At 39.1% G+C, this 21,138-nt stretch overlaps 1 protein-coding gene and 1 long non-coding RNA gene across 3 annotated transcripts in view; one reads left to right on the forward strand and one right to left on the reverse strand.

Annotated features, from left to right (window-relative positions):
• LOC126611149 (uncharacterized) overlaps positions 1-21,138 on the reverse strand; it is a 72,575-nt gene that overhangs the window by 4,800 nt on the left and 46,637 nt on the right. The gene's annotated exons all lie outside the window — the stretch shown is intronic.
• Positions 5,757-21,138, forward strand: part of LOC126611146 (glutathione S-transferase F9-like) — a 62,117-nt gene continuing 46,735 nt past the window's right edge. Inside the window, exons 1-2 of one of the 2 annotated variants that reach the window (XM_050279330.1) lie at positions 5,757-6,154; positions 19,451-19,499. In XM_050279330.1, the coding sequence (XP_050135287.1) occupies positions 6,011-6,154; positions 19,451-19,499 (193 nt within the window). In that variant the 5' untranslated portion in view covers positions 5,757-6,010. The remainder of the gene's footprint in view (positions 6,155-19,450; positions 19,500-21,138) is intronic. The other variant, XM_050279329.1, reaches the window with a different exon arrangement.

The raw sequence follows: 21,138 nt of genomic DNA on the forward strand, positions 1-21,138 counted from the left end.
CACAGTGTAAAACAGCAGCGCCCATATCTTTAATACGTAAATCACATAAAAGACTTTGTAACCAGGTGAGCTCACAACAGGTAGCAGCCATTAAACGGTACCCTGCTTCTGTAGTAGATAATGAGACAGTCTGCTGCTTTTTGCTTTTCCATGAAATTAAAGAATCTCCAAGGAAAACACAATATCCGGTAGTAGAACGTCGAATCACCGAACACCCTGCCCAATCGGCATAAAAAAAAGCCTTCAATTGTAACAAACTTTGTGAGGAAAACAAAATACCTTGACCTGGAGTGTCCTTCAAATATCTCAAAACACGTAAAGCTGCATCATAGTGAGGCTTGCGAGGATGTTGCATGAAACGACTCAACGTGTTCACTGCAAAAGTAATATCGGGTCTACTGATAGTTAAATATATCAAACGTCCTATTAATCTTTGATAGATGGACATATCGTGAAGTAAATCTCCTTCATTAGGAAGTAGCTTCAGATTTTGTTCCATGGGGAAGCTAGCTGATCGTGCTCCCAAAAGACCCAAATCTTTCAAAATGTCCAATAAATATTTTCTTTGAGAAATAAAGATCCCCTTTTTTGAACGAGCAATCTCTATTCCTAAAAAAATATTTAAGGGCTCCTAAATCTTTGATGCAGAAGCGTTTATTCAGAAAAGATTTAAGAGAACCAATAGCCGTCATGTCATTACCAGTGATCAAGATATCATCATCGTAAATAAGGAGAGCTGTGAACGATTTGCCAACTTTTCTTGTAAAAAGGGAATAATCGGCTTTGGACTATGTATACCCAGCTGCACAAATAGCCTCAGAAAACTTAAAAAACCACTGCCGAGAAGCCTGCTTTAATCCATACAAAGACTTGTGAAGACGACATACTAAATGCTCCCCCTGTCGCCGAAGACCATGAAGTGGAACCATATATATTTCCTCATAGAGATCACCATGTAGGAAGGTGTTGTGGACATCCATTTGATGTAGGGACCAGCCACTAGCAGCTGCAATAGCAAGCAGACAACGAAACGTAACCAACGTTGCAGTCGGGGAAAACATATCCTGGTAATCAACACCTTCAATTTGAGTGTAACCCTTGGCCACTAAACGAGCTTTGTAACGCTCAATAGTGCCATTGGACTTGTGCTTGATTTTGTATACCTAACGACAACCAATAGGGGCCTTGCCAGGTGGAAGTGCAGTCAAAGACCAAGTGGCATTAACTTCGAGAGCTTGAATCTCCGAGGTCATGGCTTCTCACCATCGAGGATCTTTAGCAGCCTCTGCATATGTGTTAGGTTCAACAGAGAGAGTAATATTGGCAATAAAACTTTGATAAGATGGAGAAAGATTTTTATAAGAAATATACTTGCATAAAGGATGGTGAGTACATTTTTTAGAAGAACCTGGAGTCGATGCATTGAGTGGGGAAGACGAGGAAACATGAGAGCAAGCATAGTCATCAAGGTAAGTAGGTGTACGTTTAGGCCTATCAGAGTGGCGTATGGAGGGGGCAACATGTGGACTAGGTGATGGAGGAGGGCTATTGGTGACTGTTTGGTTTGAGAGAGGTGTAGCAATGAAGTTGGATGAAGTCTCATTGTCAACCTGAGGGGATGGTGAGATGGACTCAACATGAGTGGGTGGGGTCTCAATGTCATCATGAGTAGGAAGAGGCAAGACAGGTTCTTGAGTTTGGGTTAAAGGAGTGGTGATAAAAGGAAAATTAGACTCATGAAAAAGCAACATCTTGGCTGGTGAATACTTTGTGAGTAGAAAGGTTGTACAACTTATATGCTTTTTTACCAAAGGGATATCCTATAAAGACACATTTGCTGGCTCATGCATCAAATTTATGAAGAGGTTGAACATTGGTGGCATAAGCTAAACATCCAAAAGTACGCAAGTGTGCATACGATGGTGGACGGTCATAAAGAACCTCAAAAGGTGATTTATTGGACAAAAGTGGTGTGGGTAAGCGATTTATGAGGTAGATTGCAGTAAGGACACAATCTCCCAAAAAATACAAAGGTAAGTGACTCTGAAAGCGTAGTGCCCTGGCCACTTGCAAAATATGACGGTGTTTTCGCTTGACCACTCCATTTTGTTGTAGAGTATCTGTGCAAGAACGTTAAAAAATCATACCATTCTCAGAAAAGAAAGAATGTAGGGACAAAAACTCACTACCATTATCAGTTCGAATTTTCTTAATTTTGTGATGGAATTGAGTTTCTACATAAGAAAAGAAAGTTTTAATTAACTGTTGTGTTTCAGATTTATGTCTCATCAAAAAGAGCCAAGTGGTTTGAGAAAAATCATCAACAATTGTTAAGAAATATCGAGCCCCATTATAAGTAGAAATTTTGTGCGGTCCCCAAATGTCACAATGAACAAGCTAAAAAATGCGTTTACTGGAAATATGACTTAATGGAAAAGGCAATCTAGTTTGCTTTACTAATGGGCAAACATCATAAGGTTTATTTGAATAAGAATAAGCATCTAACGATTGCTTAGCTAAAAGGTGGAGTCGTTGTGGAGAGGGATGACCATGACGACGATGCCATGAAATGGAATTAACGCAACTAGGTGAAGGTGAAGTGGTGCGGTTACTGTTTGGTTTGGTGAGATAGTAAAGACCTCCACGTTGTCTACCCCATCCAATCATCTTTCTCATCTTTAAGTCCTGTAAGACACAAAAATCCGAAAAAAATGTTATGGAGCATTGAAGGGATTTTGTTAAACGACTAACGGATGTCAAATTAACCAAAAATGAGGCAATTCGTAATACGTTAGTCAATGAAAGTTTGGGATCAAAAGTAAAATTGTCAATACTACTAATTGAAACCCTTTCACTAGTCAGAAGTTTTCCTAGTGGTAGAGACTTGTTCACAATAGAGTTTGATAGGGGAAGCGCTGTAACATGATCCGTGGCGCCACTATCCATTATCCATTCTTGTGAATGATGGGAAAACAAACCTGAGATTGCATTGGTCTGTGCTTCAGATGGCAAATTTCCAGCCATCATAGCAAAGAGTTGTTGAAGCTGCTCAGGAGTAAAAGTCATCGGTGTTGCTAATGTAGAGGAAGAAGTTGAAGAAGTTGTTGCTTGAACATGGTTGGTCGCAGGTTTTCCCTCCTTACCACGGCCTTTTCCCTTGTTCTTTTTATGGAGACGATGGTCTTCGGGATATCCATGAAGCTGGTAACAAGTCTCCCTGGTGTGGTGGTCCATGTCACAATAATCGCAATGTAGCAGCTTGCGATTCCCTTGCTACCACGGCTATGTTGATTACCTCGACCACCTTGAACTGCCATGGTTGCTCCTTCCACACTTGGTTATGGGATGGCTGCAATTCCACGTTGATTCTCCTCTTGGTTAACCATTGAAAAAACTTTGAGCACTGAAGGCAATGGCTTTACAAGCAGAATCTGACCTCTCACTGCTGCATATGAATCATCAAGCCCCATTAAAAATTGCATAACCTTATTTTTCTCCTCTTTCTCGCTACGGTATTCCATGGCACCATATGAGCAGTTTTTATGGCTGCCGTAAGAAGATAATTCATCCCATAAACCCTTCAATTGGGAATAATAGTCAGACACAGACATCTGATTTTGAGTGAAGCGTGCAATATCACACTGAATCTCAAAAATTCGTAGGACGTTGTCTTGTGAAAAATGAATCTTGAGGTCCTCCCAAATAGCATGTGCAGTTTCTGCATAAACCACACTGTTTGATAACCCATAACTCACATAATTTAAAATCCACATGAGAACCGTGTCTTTACAGCGCTGCCAAAGAGCAGCTTCAGTTGCTTTCTTGTCTGACGGCTTCTTCACAGACCCATCAACAAAACCAAATTTGTTCTTTGCATTAAGGGCAATACGCATTGAATGAGACCATGTGCTATAATTGTTTCCAGTAAGTAGAGTAGAAACAAGATGCATCCCTGGATTATTAGAGTGATGAATATAGAAAGGGCTTGAGGGATCGTTCGACACCTCAACCGACTTGGAGTCTCCCATGGCAAAAAAAGCGACTTTGCTCACAAGAAAAACCGAAAAAAGGAACGAAGAGAAACCAAGGAAACAAAAAAAATCCTAGGATCTTGGACTCTCTGGTATCATCTTAAGAATAGAATGGCAGTTTGAATAATCTTCTGTATTGATTCATTGAAATATACAAGCTAGGCTAGAGTTCTTATACAAACTGTAAAGATACAATCACATCCCGTAATTCCTACAAATCAGCTAAGTAAATATATTTACAAAAGGAAAGAATAAATCGTTGATAGTCAATGATCACCATGCTACCAAATGGGAAGGAAATCATTCATATCATAACAGGGGTTGGTCAAAATAAATAATCAGAACAACTTGTTGGAATAATGTGCTCTTTCCTTTATCATTTGCTTTATGTCATGGTTATCTGCCGATCTGTGGTCATTTTTATGTGTCATCTTCCTTCTATTTTCACTTGATGATCGGCACTGCAAGGTCAAGCTCATCTCTGATGTTCGAACTTGTGAACTACATAATACTTCCCCAAATTAGGGTTTATCAATAGTAAAATATGTGTGACTTTAACACCACTTGGCAGTGTGAAGTCGCACTGAGAAGATTAAGTAGATAAATACATGGGTTATAGTATGTAAAATTATAATATCACGTGACAATGCAACAATCATTTTTAAAGGATTAAGTACATAAATACACGTGTATAATATGAATTAAAAAGATCAAGTACATAAATACATGTGTATAATATGAATATCATTCATGTAAGTGTCTCACGTGAGTGGCTTAAAGGAGACAGTTATTCATCATATATTCATTGTTCATCATATGGATACAAAACAAGGCAGATAGATATTCATAACGTCAACGCATTTCAGATGCTTTCATCACATTTGGCACCTTTTACTCGTCTTATGTTATGGCCTCCATTTTATATGCCATATGTCTTATGTTATGCCCTCCATTTTATATGACATATTTATAAGAAATTGTTATTGACATTGTACATAATTGTCTTTCCTATTGACACTGTACATAATTGTCTTTCCCTTGCTATTTAGAGCATCTTCAAAATAGATGTCAAAATATCCAAATTAGCATTAACAATCAAAAGATAGCAACAATTTTCCAACCGAAAAACCAAATTTGATGTGGCATGATATGGATTGGCAACCATCATCCTTGCTGCCCAAATTAACAGTAACTTCAAATCTTTTTTTAATTAATTATTGACTGCATTTTATTAATTTCATTATTGTTTTTTATTTCAAAACATTTATTATAACATTTTAATATAATAAAATAATAGCTTAATTGACACATCGGGTGGAGAGAAAAACTAAAAGATGTCAAACTACCATATTGACTGTCAAATTTAAATTTTATGTTTAAACTTAGGTAAATTACATTTTACCCCCTCTAGTTGAGGTGAACAAATTTGTTGGAATTTTGGATTGACGGGCAGAGGCGCTCCACTCTAACAATACTAATATTGTTCCCAACTTAGCAATTACTACCTACCCAATCCGTCAGGTGTGGGGACATGAGTATAAGTTAAAGTGAGATAATTATATTTAAACTCATTATTTCTCTTTCCCATGTGGGATAGTCAACAAAAATAGATGTTAAGTAATGACGTGCTAATAATATGTTCCTCATTTATGCTGACGTGACCGACTACCAACTTGTGCCACATAACCATTAAATTAAAAGACTTTTCGACTAGAAAAATGATCTTCGAAATGCATCCTTCTTTAATCTCTGAAAATATAATTTATCCTTTAAAATTTAGCATCTCTTTTTGAAGATGCTGCTAAGAAAACTACAAATGGATGGATGTATGCATGTGAGCAGCCCCACCGACCCTCCACTCCAATTTTAAATTCTTCCATCAATTGTTGGGGTGCTATATAATAAGAAGTAAAGAACCACAAGCTGGAGTTTGCAGACTGAATCTAAATCCTTCGGTTTTAACACTAAGAAGTCATAACATGGTGGTGAAGGTGTATGGGCCTCTGTACGCCGCCCCAAAGCGTGTGCTGGTATGCCTTGTTGAGAAAGAGGTTGACTTTGAGACAGTCCCCATTGATCTTCTCAAGGGAGAGAACAAACACCCTGATTTCCTCAAGTTACAGGTTAGCTAATTAGTTACCTCTTAATGCAATTGTTTCTGATTAGTGATTGTTTTACTCATGGTATGAATTGAGATGGTCTTTTGTAAATATGTTGTTGAGCAAAAATTGTACATAATATGTAAACAAATAATTCACTCGACACAATTTCACCTTCGTTCATTTTTCCGAAGAGGGTTTTATTAATTCGAGTTCGACCCATTCTAGGCTACGCGCCTATTAATTACAACCCTTCTTTTGGAAAGGCATACCCTTTGATTCTAATTTGAATAAATCATAACTTGAGGATTTGGGTGTTTGTTTGATTTTGTGACTGCATCTAGGTAGAATCCTAGATTGCCTACGTACCCTCGTTGAGGGATCAAGTCACTCGTAGTTCATGGATTTGGTACTTGTTTGATTTTGATGCCTTGTGCAATTTCTGCTCGTGCAGGCAAGGAGCATTTGATGCCTTGTACAGTTTTAGCTCATGCGGGCGACGACTTTAGGCCATTGAAGCTTTTTATTCGGCTTCATGCCTTTTGGGATTTGACGCGGCTTCATGCCATTTGAATTTGATGTGGCTTTGTGCCATTTGTAATGTGAAATGGCTTTGTACCATTTGAAGCGGCTTCGTGTCATTCGTAATTTGAACTGGCTCGCTTCCCTTTTACTCTTCGTAGAATTTGTTATTACTTGGCCAAAGTAATAGAAGTGAATTTAGTTTATATAAACCAGAGATTCGTCTTGATTTCACGGTTGCGTCTATAACTTGATATCAGACTGCCTACGTATCCTTTAACGGAATCAAACCGGCGTAGTTCGTAAATTTGGAACGACTTTGTGCTATTTGAAGCGGCTTCGTGCCATTTTAATTTGGATTTGGCTTTGTAGAAATTTTGTATAAATTATATGCCAACTAATACAATGAACGAATTTACTTTGGATATCATGTCCATTTACTTCCCTTGGAAAATTATACCAATTAATTGTTAATCAGTATAAACCCCCTTTGACTGGCAATTTTGTTTTATGAGTTCAACTTGCTTTGTATTTGAAAGCGTTGCTTCAGACCCTTTGACTAGCAATCTTGTATTTGTTGCTTGGGAGTACTGATATGCCCTTGAAGAAGTAGATTTGTCCTTTTGGTTTTTGTACAGATAGACACCCTTTTAATTGTTGGGTCTTTCATCCTTTGAACTATTATGTGATTGCCTCATTTCCTTCATTGTACAGAGGCTTTATTTGTGACCAAGATGAGGTATTGCCATAATTTGGAATCACCAGCCAAGATATTTATTATTTTTTTTATCCTGTATCCACTTCCATTCTTTCATAGAGGTTTGCTCATTTAACCACGTGAAATGATCAGGGGATTTTTGACTTCCTTGCATCACACTTGCCCATCTTTTTGTCCTTTACTCCAATCATCCACTACTTTGGAATCAACTCACCTTTTCTTAATACCAAGGCTTTCGGTGGAATAAGAAGGAAGAACAACTATTAAAGCTACGAAGCCAGAACATCAAAGCTGCTACAATATCGTCGTCTCGAGTACTGTACAAAGCTTTATTTATTTCCTTTACTTTTGAGTGTAGCTTCCATCATTTTGTCTCTGTCTCATCTTTTCTTTGAGTGTAATCTTCTAGCAATTTAGAAGACAACTTCCTTTATTTTTTATTCCCTGTTGTAGCTTTCTTTGTTCTTTTGTTATCCCGATTTTAATGGGATCTTTACGAAAGACATACAACAACCTAGCAGATATGGTCCTTGAAATCACAGTGGAGATTGCTTTGTTCATCTTCATTATTTTCACTTCCCATATTTGCACGAGAAGAAAATGAATGAACGACGGTGGGTAAAGGGGTCGCCCTCCTTTCATTTGCTGCAGCCATCAGAGTCGGTGGTTTCTTTCCCTTGTAGACTTGTATTTCTTAGCACAAAAGGCTTTCATATACGAAGCAACTCCCATGTTAATTTTGCCCACGAAAATATTAGGTTTGTCTGGTTTTCTGCTATAAGTGAGACTGATATAGAAGCCATAGTCTTGCTTCTACTTGTTGCTTATGTATGTGATAGAGACATTCCTCGACAAAGGCGGGAGTCAGCAAGAGCCTCGTGTATTTCTTAGATAGCTTTCTATGGGATTAAAAATCCCGAATGATGAGCACCCTTTCTTTCTTTTCCTTTGTCTTGAAACCTTTTCCATTTTGCCATGCTTGTTTCATGCACCATATTCTATTAATGGGGCCCAAGTTCATAACGCCCACGTGAATGGCATTCTAAGTTTTGGAGGAGCTTTTACTTTCTTCCTTTGTTGTTGCCTTCGGATTTTGTAGGATTTTAAGAACATTGGCCTCTTGTTCAAGTCTTGCCAAACATATCATTTTCCTCCAGGCGGGAAAACGGTACACGGCAATTCCATGCTTTGGTATCTATCTGCATATTTTGACGTAGAGAAGAGAACACAAGGGCTTTTGAAGACGACCACGGCCCTTCGACTGAACTGGAAGTCTTCCCTTCTTATTACTGATGCAAGACTTACGTAGGATTGAGAGCGCTGCAGAGGCTTAGTGCACGGAATCTTGAGGTTGTCCCTTGGTTGCTGCAGTGCAGTGATCACTTAGACCTGGTTGGAACTTCAGGGGTGGTTTAGACAACCCACAAGAAATTCATGGAATTGACAACAGCGGCGAGGATCGGATCATGTAGACTTGACTGGAACTTCACGGGGTGGTTTAGACCACCCCGAAGAAATTCATGGAGTTAACGGTAACGGCAAGGACGGTTCTGTCTTCAGAACTTCTCTCGTCTGTTGGTTATTGTTGCCATGGTGAGCCGGTGGGCTTAGTCTCCATTTTTTTGACTTTGGTGAAAGATGAAGAAGAAAGCAAATTTCTTCTTTCTCTCCTGCAAAAGTCGAGAGGAAACAAAACAACAAAGAACAAATTTAAAATAAATTTATACCTTCCTGCTCTTGGCTGTTTCTTTTTTTTTCTTTTCTTTTTCCTTATGTTTCTCCCTTGCTTTCTTGCGTTGTTCTTCTTTGCCGTCCGTACTTCTCTGCTGTCTTCTCCGTGTCCTGCTCTTCTTCCTTTTTTTGTTCCTTTGTGCTCTTCTCTATCGTCCTTTTTTTTTTGTCGATCTCCCTCTTTTCTGCAGTGTCTCCCCTTCCTTTTTTCTGTCCCCCGTGTGCTTCAATTTCTGCAGCGTCTCCCTCTTTTTTTCGTCCTCCCTTTTTTTTTGCTGTGGTTGATGCCTATTTATAGGCATCTTAGGAGGTTTCCAGAGTTCTTACGTGGGGGAGGATAGAGGCCTTTCTTTCCGCCACTTTCTCTTAAACTGACTCCACTTTTCTTTTTGTTGCAGAAAATGGGGGAGCCGCTGATTTTGCATGTTTCTTCCCTCTTTTGTAGGGAAATGCATATTTTATTTTATTTTATTTATGGATGTATGTAAAGCCCATCCTCATTTTTGTTGGGCTGAATTACATCTTGTTTTGCCTTGTAGTTTGACCCAATTTGTATGGACCTTATTTTTTATACGTCATGTATTTTTTATTGTTCAACAGTTTGCCCCCTCAAGCCTTATGCGTGAAATTATTTTGAGCGTATAAGGCTTGATATGATCGCATCATGTACTGAGGTCCTGACCAATGTTGCATTTTACATTTCAGGGAATGAATGCAGATGGCCAAGTTTGTATCCAGCGGGATGTTGACAAGGCCGGGAAAGAGTTTGTCACGGGTCTAGAGTACAGGCGTTCTTCTCCACTGACTTCGCTTAACTACAATCTATCTTTCGGTGATCCTCCCATTTGGTTTCTCCCTTTGCCCAGTTAACATTCTTGGCTGTTCATCCTCCATGTTCAACTTCAGGATTTTTAGAACCTCTTTGACAGTTTTGATGTTGCTGTCATGGTAAGCCAGTGGACATTTCAAGGTCTCACCTTCATTTTGCTTCGGGCAAAGGAGAAAGGTTGACACTTTGCTTCTTTCTCTGTAAAGCCAAAGAGAAAAAGACAGACAAGAAGATTTTTTTTTATGTTTGTTACTTCTCTTTTGCCGTGTTTTACTCTTGCTTTCACCTTTTTTTTTTTGTTGTGGACCCTCTGTACTCTCCAAGTTATCTTTCTTTTTTTTTCTGCAAATAATTGTTCGTTGGTTTTCTCTTGTGCTTTCCCGTGCTGTTGTCTCTCTCTTTTTTTTTTTACTCATTTTTTTTTTTTTTGCGGACTTTATAACCACTTGGTTGAAGTAGGAAGAAAAAAAAAACGTGACTTCATCATTAAAGGTTCTTGCGCAACATGCTTTTTTTTAAAACCTAACTGCACCATTGTCTTTCACGCATAGATGCCGCCTTTGACATTTTAGTCAAGTACAGTTGCTGTCAGTACCCCTGAGCAAATACAATTTGACATTGAAAGGTTTTACACGGCAAGTTTCCTTGTAGATAGCTGCACTATTATTCAAAACATAGCTGCTGTTTGACACTTTAAGTACAGCTGCTGCATGCATGACAATTTATTGTTTTCGGTGCATCAGACTTTTTTCATCACCCTACATAAGTTAAAATCACCTATGCTTTGTCCTTTAAACTCTCGTCTGGGAAGAGTTCCAACAAATATTAGCATATGACAATTCGAACAAATGCTAATTCTGTTAGGGGGAAAAAAAAAAAAAAATTTTGATGAATTATGGCTGCATCTAATTTTGGGAATCAGATTGCCTACGTACCATGTGAAGGGATCAAGCCAAACGTAGTTCATCCCTTGTTTTCGGGAAGATTTTTTTTACGACTGTATCTAGTAATAAAACTAAACTACCTACGTACCCTGTGAAGGGATCAAGCCGAACGTAGTTCACCCCTTGATTTTGGGAAAATAGTTTTTACGACTGTATCTAGTAATAAAGCTAGACTACCTACGTACCCTATGAAGGGATCAAGCCGAACGTAGTTCATCCCTTGATTTTCGGGATTTGATTTTGATTTTGATTTTTTTTTATGACTGCACCCATTTTTAATGATAGGCTGCCTACGTACCCTTTTTTGAGGGATCAAGTCATACGTAGTTCAGAGGAAAAGATTTTATCTTGACTTGCTTCCTCTGTACTTGTTTCCCTCTCGGAGTTCGTTAGGCACTGGCTTGCCCCCTATCCTTTATTTGGGGATGTATTGCTTGAGCTCAGTTGATTCGTCACCATTCTCTTCTTTTTCTTCTTAATGGTAACGCAATTTACTTGAGTTGAGTCACAAACTTCTTCCATGCTTACTTTCTCAATTGTTCCATAAGTTTCATTTTCTGGAAGTGGAGGTGCACTATTGAAAGTCCTGAAGTCGACGCAGGTACAAACCTGTCCATTTTTCTTCTTGATTAGAAAGCAGGTTGGGAATTGTCTGACAGACTTAATAGGCTCGTTATCATATTCCTTGCTTTTTTCTTTGCTACCAATCGTGTTGACTTGAACAATGTCTTGTACCTTTTCTTGTGCATCGTCATTTTTGTCACGATTTATTGTCACCTTTTGGGTTTTGACTCTCCACTTTTTGCTTTTATGAGACTTCTTAGGTTGAGAGTTGATGATTTTACCAAGTCGTTGGAAGACAGAAATTCGAGGTGGCTTGCTACTAGATTCTTCTTCAGACAACATTGCTTTCTCGAGATCAGTAAAGCCTTCAAACTCATGATTCTCGGTATTTGAGACAAATGCTTTGAGCATATCATTTTCTTGGTGCACTGTGACATTGATGGCGCTCCTTTTAGCTTTGCACCTCTTTGCTTTTATCTTTAATGGAACCTTTGACGAGGACTCATTTCTTTTGAATGAAACAATGCGACCCTGTCGACCATTATTCCTTTGCAAATTTGTTGAGACTACCAAATTGCCCCCAGGAATCGATTGGTTGATTTTGCATAGAGGCTTTGTGTAGTTGGTCATGAGTGCTTCAAATGCATTTTGGATTTGTTCCATTGCCTTCTTTTCAGGTTCTCTTCGATCTTGTAATGAACAATTAAGACCTATTTTTCGAGATTTCGGGGTTTTAGAACTCGCGATTTTGACTAGCCTTGATGGCTTTACCCTCTCCATAACTAGTGATCGTGATTCCTTCTGCACCACCTCATTTTTTGTTGGTTGCGAAAAAGTGACTTTTGATTGTTTGTAGAATTTTGCATCTGCGTAATTCACTTCTTCGCCCCTAAATGGGTCGGTGTCCGCTAGGACTTTTTTGACTTCGCCATTCACCAAAAACTTGAAGCATTGATGGAGTGTAGAAGGAACGACACCATATGTATGAAGCCACGGACGTCCCAATAAAACATTATAAGATGTGTCAACATCGATTACATGGAAAAGGGCGTCGGAGTACAACTCCCCTATCTCCATTTGTAATGCTATCGATCCCATTGCTTTTTGTCCGACTTGATTGAAGCCTTGAATAGTTAACATTGATGGTGTCAGTTGACGAACATTCGTCCCCAGAACTCGCAGTGTTCGAAGAGGAAGTAGGTTTACTGCTGATCCACAATCAAGCAAGATTCGATTTATTGATGTACCTCCCACTAGTCCACTGACGTACAATGGTCGATTGTGGTATTCGTCTCCAAGTATAAGGTCACTTTCGTCAAATGTGATACTTGCAAGGCAGCAAGTGCAATATTTTGGTGACGTTGTATCTATCTCTGCAAATTTCAAGCTTGTTTCAAATACTTCAGGATTTGTTAAAGCCATTATGAGTGCTTCTCTAAGCTCCTTAGACATTTTTAGAGCATCGTACACACTAAGGAGATATGGGATGCGTTTAAGATGGTCGACAATGTCGTATTTGCCATCTTGGGACTGTAATACATCTTTTGCATGTCTCTTAGAGGTACTTGCTTTTGTGGTTGAGACTGAAACTTCTACCGTAGGCTCTACAGTGGTAGTGACTGGAACCTCCCTTGCACTTGGTTTGTCGGAATGTTTGACTGAATCAACTACTTCTTTTCCTTTTTTCTTGTCAGCAGACGGGATCCTTTGGCCAAAGCGTAGAGTTATTTCATCTACCTCATCATCATTGTGGATTTCACATGAGGTCGTGCGACAATTTCCAATTTCTTCCTCGCCTCCCTTACTCTTAAAAAGTTTTTGAATGAGGTAGTCTCCAAGGGTTATTGGTGCTCTAAAAGGCTGCTTGTACTCATCATCTTGAAATACTTTAGGCTTTCTTTGAGTATTTTTCTTCTTTTTCTTTCCATCTTTTGAGGATGATCCACTCCATAATTTTCCTTTTGATCGCTTTGTAGACGAAAGACGTTTAGCAATCTTTTTCACCTTTTTTTCACTGACGGTTTGCCACTCGTCTTCGGATTCAAGTGATGACGAATCCTCCCAAACATCAAAACTTGGTGTCGTCATGAGCTCGTACAGAGTTGGAATTTTTGGATTTCCAGAACGAGGCATGCCAGGATAAGCATGGACAACTGTGGTTTCATTATCGACATGAAATCCTACAGGGATTGCCCCTTCTGGTAATGGAGAGGAGGGTGTTGATTTTCCTTCGATCATATTGGACGTTGCCGTCTGATGTTTTGAAGATGAATCCACCTCGATCTCATGCTTGTTGATTTTTTCTTGAATTATATCCTTAAGGATATAGCAGTCCTCTATTGTATGGCTGATGAGTCGATGATACCGACAATACTTTGGATCATCGGTCTTATTTACTTCAGCGGGACGCTTTGGTTCAGGAAGCGTGATCATCTTTGCTGCAAGGAGTTCGTCGAAGATAGTTCCAACATCTTCATCATCGAAACTATATTTAACTTCTTTTCTTTCTTTGAGCGAAAGCCTCTTCGTCCCTTTGGTTTCTTCTTTTCTTTTTATATTGTCACTTTTCTTGTCTACTTTGACAAATGTCGCCATAGAATCTCCCTTCTTCGACATTCTTTTATTATCTCCATTCTTGGTGTCTGACTTATTTTCTAAGTCTTGGATCATTTTTCCAATCACATTTTTCCGGGACATCTGCTTTTCTACATTGCTTGCTTTGGATACCAACTCGTCGAAAGTTCGAGGCTCCGCAATTCCTACAAATGTTGCAATCTCAGGGATGAGGTTATTGTAACATATTTGTACTGCCGAAAATTCGGAAATCTTTTCCATGCATTGTAGGTTAAGGCTCCTCCATCTGGTGATGAATTCGCTCGCGCTTTCTCCAAGCCTTTGTGTTGTTTGAGCTAAATCCATTAATGTGACCTTTTTCTTTGAACTGACGAATTGAGCTAGAAAAGCTCTTTGCATATCATCCCATGTTATAATAGATCCTGGCTCTAACTGAGTATACCATGTGAAGGCAGACCTTTTGAGTGATTGAACAAACTGTCGAACTAATAAGGGATCTGACTGCGATGTTTCCTCACAAGCTGAGTAAAAATGAGCTAAGTGTTCTTGAGGAGAACCACTTAAACCATCAAATTTATCAAAGCTCGGTTTTTTATACCCTTGAGGAAATGGCACTGTGTCATAGTGAGTTGGATAAGGTTTCCGGTATCCAAGAATTGGTGTTGTTAAAGACATTTGAAATTCACGAATCTTTTCAGCGAAAATTGCATTGATATCTTGATGCGTAATTTGGCTACCGGAACTTTCTCCTTCTGTTTCTTTCTTTGCTCTTTCTCCAACATTATTTATGCTAGCTTGAGCGGCTAACTGAGTTGCCAAAGTTGCAATTTGAGCCTCCTTATTAGCTACCAAAGTTGCCATTTCAGCTTCTTTTTCTGCTAGTTTTCGTTGCATTTCTAGCAATTGTTCTTCTATATTTGATGCCCCAGTCATCAAAACTTGCATGTTCTCATATTCGGGGTCTTCATTTATCTCCAACCTTTGGAATTGAGTCATTACTCTAGGAATCTCTTCTTGGGAAAAATATTCGTTTCCTCCAAGAGTATCTTTAAGGGAAGATGAACTCTCGAGAGAGTGGAATGCCAATGCTCGAGCCCTTGCACGTGTGATAGACCCCTCAAATTGAATGTTGTTACCTTCCTCAACAATTTCGTAGGCCTTGGCCTTTTGTTGAACATTTCCGGATACTATTGGCAAAATTTCTTCATCTTCCTCGATAGAGGTCATCATGACCGATTCCGTTGTAGGTAATGTGATCGGGATTGTTCCGATCATGATTTGAGTGATGACAGAAACATTGATAGGCGGTGATGATGTCATTTTGACGATCTTGCATCGAGGTATCATGGTGTTCTTGGATGAAACATCTCCAAGAAGCACCCTTGAGGCAATTTCGATGTCTTCGAGTAATCGTTCTTTAGTGATCTTCTTCCTAAGAGCTCGTGCCGTTCTTTTCCTTGCGTTCCTTAGGGCATTCTTGGACGGGCATTTTTTCGGTCCAACCTTGATGACTTTTACAGCCGCCTTGTTTGTCTTTGTTGCTAACTTAGCCTTCACCATGTTGCAGATAGTTGGTGCTTCATCGATGGTGAAGGAGATTCGGCGACCAGCACGCCCTCCATGTCCAAGTTTGGATGCAGCAGCAGAGAGTTCGTGGAAGTAAACAGTAACTTGTGGTGCCATGCTTCCTTTTTTCTGCAAAAAAGAAAATACATAGCACATTAATTATCTTCAAAATTAGAGATGAAAGGGAAAATGGGTCCCACTGGGCGTGCCAAAAATTATGTTGAGCAAAAATTGTACATAATATGTAAACAAATAATTCACTCGACACAATTTCACCCTCGTTCATTTTTCCGAAGAGGGTTTTATTAATTCGAGTTCGACCCATTCTAGGCTACGCGCCTATTAATTACAACCCTTCTTTTGGAAAGGCATACCCTTTGATTCTAATTTGAATAAATCATAACTTGAGGATTTGGGTGTTTGTTTGATTTTGTGACTGCATCTAGGTAGAATCCTAGATTGCCTACGTACCCTCGTTGAGGGATCAAGTCACTCGTAGTTCATGGATTTGGTACTTGTTTGATTTTGATGCCTTGTGCAATTTCTGCTCGTGCAGGCAAGGAGCATTTGATGCCTTGTACAGTTTTAGCTCATGCGGGCGACGACTTTAGGCCATTGAAGCTTTTTATTCGGCTTCATGCCTTTTGGGATTTGACGCGGCTTCATGCCATTTGAATTTGATGTGGCTTTGTGCCATTTGTAATGTGAAATGGCTTTGTACCATTTGAAGCGGCTTCGTGTCATTCGTAATTTGAACTGGCTCGCTTCCCTTTTACTCTTCGTAGAATTTGTTATTACTTGGCCAAAGTAATAGAAGTGAATTTAGTTTATATAAACCAGAGATTCGTCTTGATTTCACGGTTGCGTCTATAACTTGATATCAGACTGCCTACGTATCCTTTAACGGAATCAAACCGGCGTAGTTCGTAAATTTGGAACGACTTTGTGCTATTTGAAGCGGCTTCGTGCCATTTTAATTTGGATTTGGCTTTGTAGAAATTTTGTATAAATTATATGCCAACTAATACAATGAACGAATTTACTTTGGATATCATGTCCATTTACTTCCCTTGGAAAATTATACCAATTAATTGTTAATCAGTATAAACCCCCTTTGACTGGCAATTTTGTTTTATGAGTTCAACTTGCTTTGTATTTGAAAGCGTTGCTTCAGACCCTTTGACTAGCAATCTTGTATTTGTTGCTTGGGAGTACTGATATGCCCTTGAAGAAGTAGATTTGTCCTTTTGGTTTTTGTACAGATAGACACCCTTTTAATTGTTGGGTCTTTCATCCTTTGAACTATTATGTGATTGCCTCATTTCCTTCATTGTACAGAGGCTTTATTTGTGACCAAGATGAGGTATTGCCATAATTTGGAATCACCAGCCAAGATATTTATTATTTTTTTTATCCTGTATCCACTTCCATTCTTTCATAGAGGTTTGCTCATTTAACCACGTGAAATGATCAGGGGATTTTTGACTTCCTTGCATCACACTTGCCCATCTTTTTGTCCTTTACTCCAATCATCCACTACTTTGGAATCAACTCACCTTTTCTTAATACCAAGGCTTTCGGTGGAATAAGAAGGAAGAACAACTATTAAAGCTACGAAGCCAGAACATCAAAGCTGCTACAATATCGTCGTCTCGAGTACTGTACAAAGCTTTATTTATTTCCTTTACTTTTGAGTGTAGCTTCCATCATTTTGTCTCTGTCTCATCTTTTCTTTGAGTGTAATCTTCTAGCAATTTAGAAGACAACTTCCTTTATTTTTTATTCCCTGTTGTAGCTTTCTTTGTTCTTTTGTTATCCCGATTTTAATGGGATCTTTACGAAAGACATACAACAACCTAGCAGATATGGTCCTTGAAATCACAGTGGAGATTGCTTTGTTCATCTTCATTATTTTCACTTCCCATATTTGCACGAGAAGAAAATGAATGAACGACGGTGGGTAAAGGGGTCGCCCTCCTTTCATTTGCTGCAGCCATCAGAGTCGGTGGTTTCTTTCCCTTGTAGACTTGTATTTCTTAGCACAAAAGGCTTTCATATACGAAGCAACTCCCATGTTAATTTTGCCCACGAAAATATTAGGTTTGTCTGGTTTTCTGCTATAAGTGAGACTGATATAGAAGCCATAGTCTTGCTTCTACTTGTTGCTTATGTATGTGATAGAGACATTCCTCGACAAAGGCGGGAGTCAGCAAGAGCCTCGTGTATTTCTTAGATAGCTTTCTATGGGATTAAAAATCCCGAATGATGAGCACCCTTTCTTTCTTTTCCTTTGTCTTGAAACCTTTTCCATTTTGCCATGCTTGTTTCATGCACCATATTCTATTAATGGGGCCCAAGTTCATAACGCCCACGTGAATGGCATTCTAAGTTTTGGAGGAGCTTTTACTTTCTTCCTTTGTTGTTGCCTTCGGATTTTGTAGGATTTTAAGAACATTGGCCTCTTGTTCAAGTCTTGCCAAACATATCATTTTCCTCCAGGCGGGAAAACGGTACACGGCAATTCCATGCTTTGGTATCTATCTGCATATTTTGACGTAGAGAAGAGAACACAAGGGCTTTTGAAGACGACCACGGCCCTTCGACTGAACTGGAAGTCTTCCCTTCTTATTACTGATGCAAGACTTACGTAGGATTGAGAGCGCTGCAGAGGCTTAGTGCACGGAATCTTGAGGTTGTCCCTTGGTTGCTGCAGTGCAGTGATCACTTAGACCTGGTTGGAACTTCAGGGGTGGTTTAGACAACCCACAAGAAATTCATGGAATTGACAACAGCGGCGAGGATCGGATCATGTAGACTTGACTGGAACTTCACGGGGTGGTTTAGACCACCCCGAAGAAATTCATGGAGTTAACGGTAACGGCAAGGACGGTTCTGTCTTCAGAACTTCTCTCGTCTGTTGGTTATTGTTGCCATGGTGAGCCGGTGGGCTTAGTCTCCATTTTTTTGACTTTGGTGAAAGATGAAGAAGAAAGCAAATTTCTTCTTTCTCTCCTGCAAAAGTCGAGAGGAAACAAAACAACAAAGAACAAATTTAAAATAAATTTATACCTTCCTGCTCTTGGCTGTTTCTTTTTTTTTCTTTTCTTTTTCCTTATGTTTCTCCCTTGCTTTCTTGCGTTGTTCTTCTTTGCCGTCCGTACTTCTCTGCTGTCTTCTCCGTGTCCTGCTCTTCTTCCTTTTTTTGTTCCTTTGTGCTCTTCTCTATCGTCCTTTTTTTTTTGTCGATCTCCCTCTTTTCTGCAGTGTCTCCCCTTCCTTTTTTCTGTCCCCCGTGTGCTTCAATTTCTGCAGCGTCTCCCTCTTTTTTTCGTCCTCCTTTTTTTTTTGCTGTGGTTGATGCCTATTTATAGGCATCTTAGGAGGTTTCCAGAGTTCTTACGTGGGGGAGGATAGAGGCCTTTCTTTCCGCCACTTTCTCTTAAACTGACTCCACTTTTCTTTTTGTTGCAGAAAATGGGGGAGCCGCTGATTTTGCATGTTTCTTCCCTCTTTTGTAGGGAAATGCATATTTTATTTTATTTTATTTATGGATGTATGTAAAGCCCATCCTCATTTTTGTTGGGCTGAATTACATCTTGTTTTGCCTTGTAGTTTGACCCAATTTGTATGGACCTTATTTTTTATACGTCATGTATTTTTTATTGTTCAACATATGTAATTATTTCTTTATTTTCCGATCGTGACAAAAGAAACACTTATTCTTTCTTCAACAATTTATGCTTTTAGTGGACTTCTCAATAGGATTTAAACCCAGATGAAGTTCTGATCATCTGTCAGAGAAACAAGAATGAATAAGTATGTAAATTATTTACTTGTACATTGGTTTTGTATTGGTTTGTCTTTAATTGCAGCCATTTGGAACAGTTCCTCTCATTCAAGATGGGGATTATACTCTATATGGTATGCTATGCTTTCTTTCTAGCACTTGATCTTTTAGTTTTTATTATTTATATTGAGGGTAAATTACACAAAACTATCTTAACTATTGGGTCAACTACAGTTTCATACCCCATCTTTAAAAAATTTCAATGTCATACCTTATCTACGAATTTATTGTAATGTCATACATTCCGTTAGTTTGTCTGTCAATTCCTCCGTTAAATGCTGACGTGGCTTAAAAAATTTAATTAAATATTAAAAACTAAAAAAATAAAATCATTTAATTTTTTTCTTTGCATGGGGGACCCACCAAGGGATGGGCAAAATACTCATGGGTTTGGGTAACAGCGGTTACCCGTCTATTTAAAGTTCACATTTATGATTATGGGTAACCGTTTGGACGAACAAATGGTTATGGCTATAACCGTTTATCCGTGAAATTTAAATGGGCGATTATGAGTATTATCCGCGGTTATAACGGGTATCCATCGATTATGGGCATTACCTACGGTTATAACGGATACCCATTTACCCATTTAATTTAATATATGTAAAATTTAAAAACTATTGAGCGAACTCTAAAATTAGTAGGACTATTGAGCAAACTCTAAAATACATGCGTAATCATTGTGTTCTTCTTGAAAACCGCCTACTCCAGCTTTGCGCATATCATGTCAAACGTTCCATTGCTCATCTGAAACGCCTTTCGAAACTCCTCCTTCGAAACGTCTGGGTGGCCTAAATTCTCCCACCACACCTTGGACCTGACCTTCACCCAAAGCCTCATGTGTGGATCCGAAATCGTAGCACTCAAAAATTAGTAGGACTATTGAGCGAACTCTAAAATACACGTGTAATGATTATGCGTGTTTTGAATCATCTAGTATTCAAGATAATGATTACTTTTTGTTTTTATAAACTTTACTTTGTAATCATATGGATTATAATTAAAAACTTGCTTGGGTGTAGCAGAAAAATATCGTTCATAAACTTTAATTTCAATTATTGGAATTGTATGAGGACTGAAATGTTTAAAATAGGTAAATAACCGCGGTTACACGCCCACCATAACGTTGCCCATCCCTAGACCCAGCCTTTATCCCCCTCACCTTTCTTCCCCGCCCCAACCCAAACCTAGATCCCACCCGCTCCGATTTTCCCCCAAGCCACCCCCCAAACTAATCACCCTCAACCTTCTTCCCCATCTTTCTCCCCTGAACTCATCACCCTCACCCTTATACTTTCTCTCTAAAATCCACTCCCTTTCTCTCTGTAAAATTTCCATACCAAAATTAACGGCATATTCCTCTCTCTCTCTCTCTGTTCTTCCTCCCAAATTTTCTCGGAAAATCCTTCATTGCAAACCCAAGAACCCATCAGAAACGTTTATTTTCCCGGGAACCAATTAGCCCCCAAAGAAATTTTTTGATTCAAATTAAGGGTTGCTTTCCCAAATTTTTTGATTCACTGCAAACCCAAGAACCCATCGGTGAGTAGGGACTGATTCAAAAGAATGCTGGTGAAGATTATGAGGTGGTGACCATGGCTGCATCTGACGATGAGGTGAGGCTAGTGTACAGAGGTTGGAGGGTTAGGATCTGGTGAGGGAGGGTGCAGGCGGGGCCGGTCCACAAGACAGAAAAAGAGGAGAAGTGGACGG

This window comes from Malus sylvestris, chromosome 17 (assembly GCF_916048215.2).
Source record: "Malus sylvestris chromosome 17, drMalSylv7.2, whole genome shotgun sequence".
Taxonomy (NCBI): Eukaryota; Viridiplantae; Streptophyta; class Magnoliopsida; order Rosales; family Rosaceae; genus Malus; species Malus sylvestris.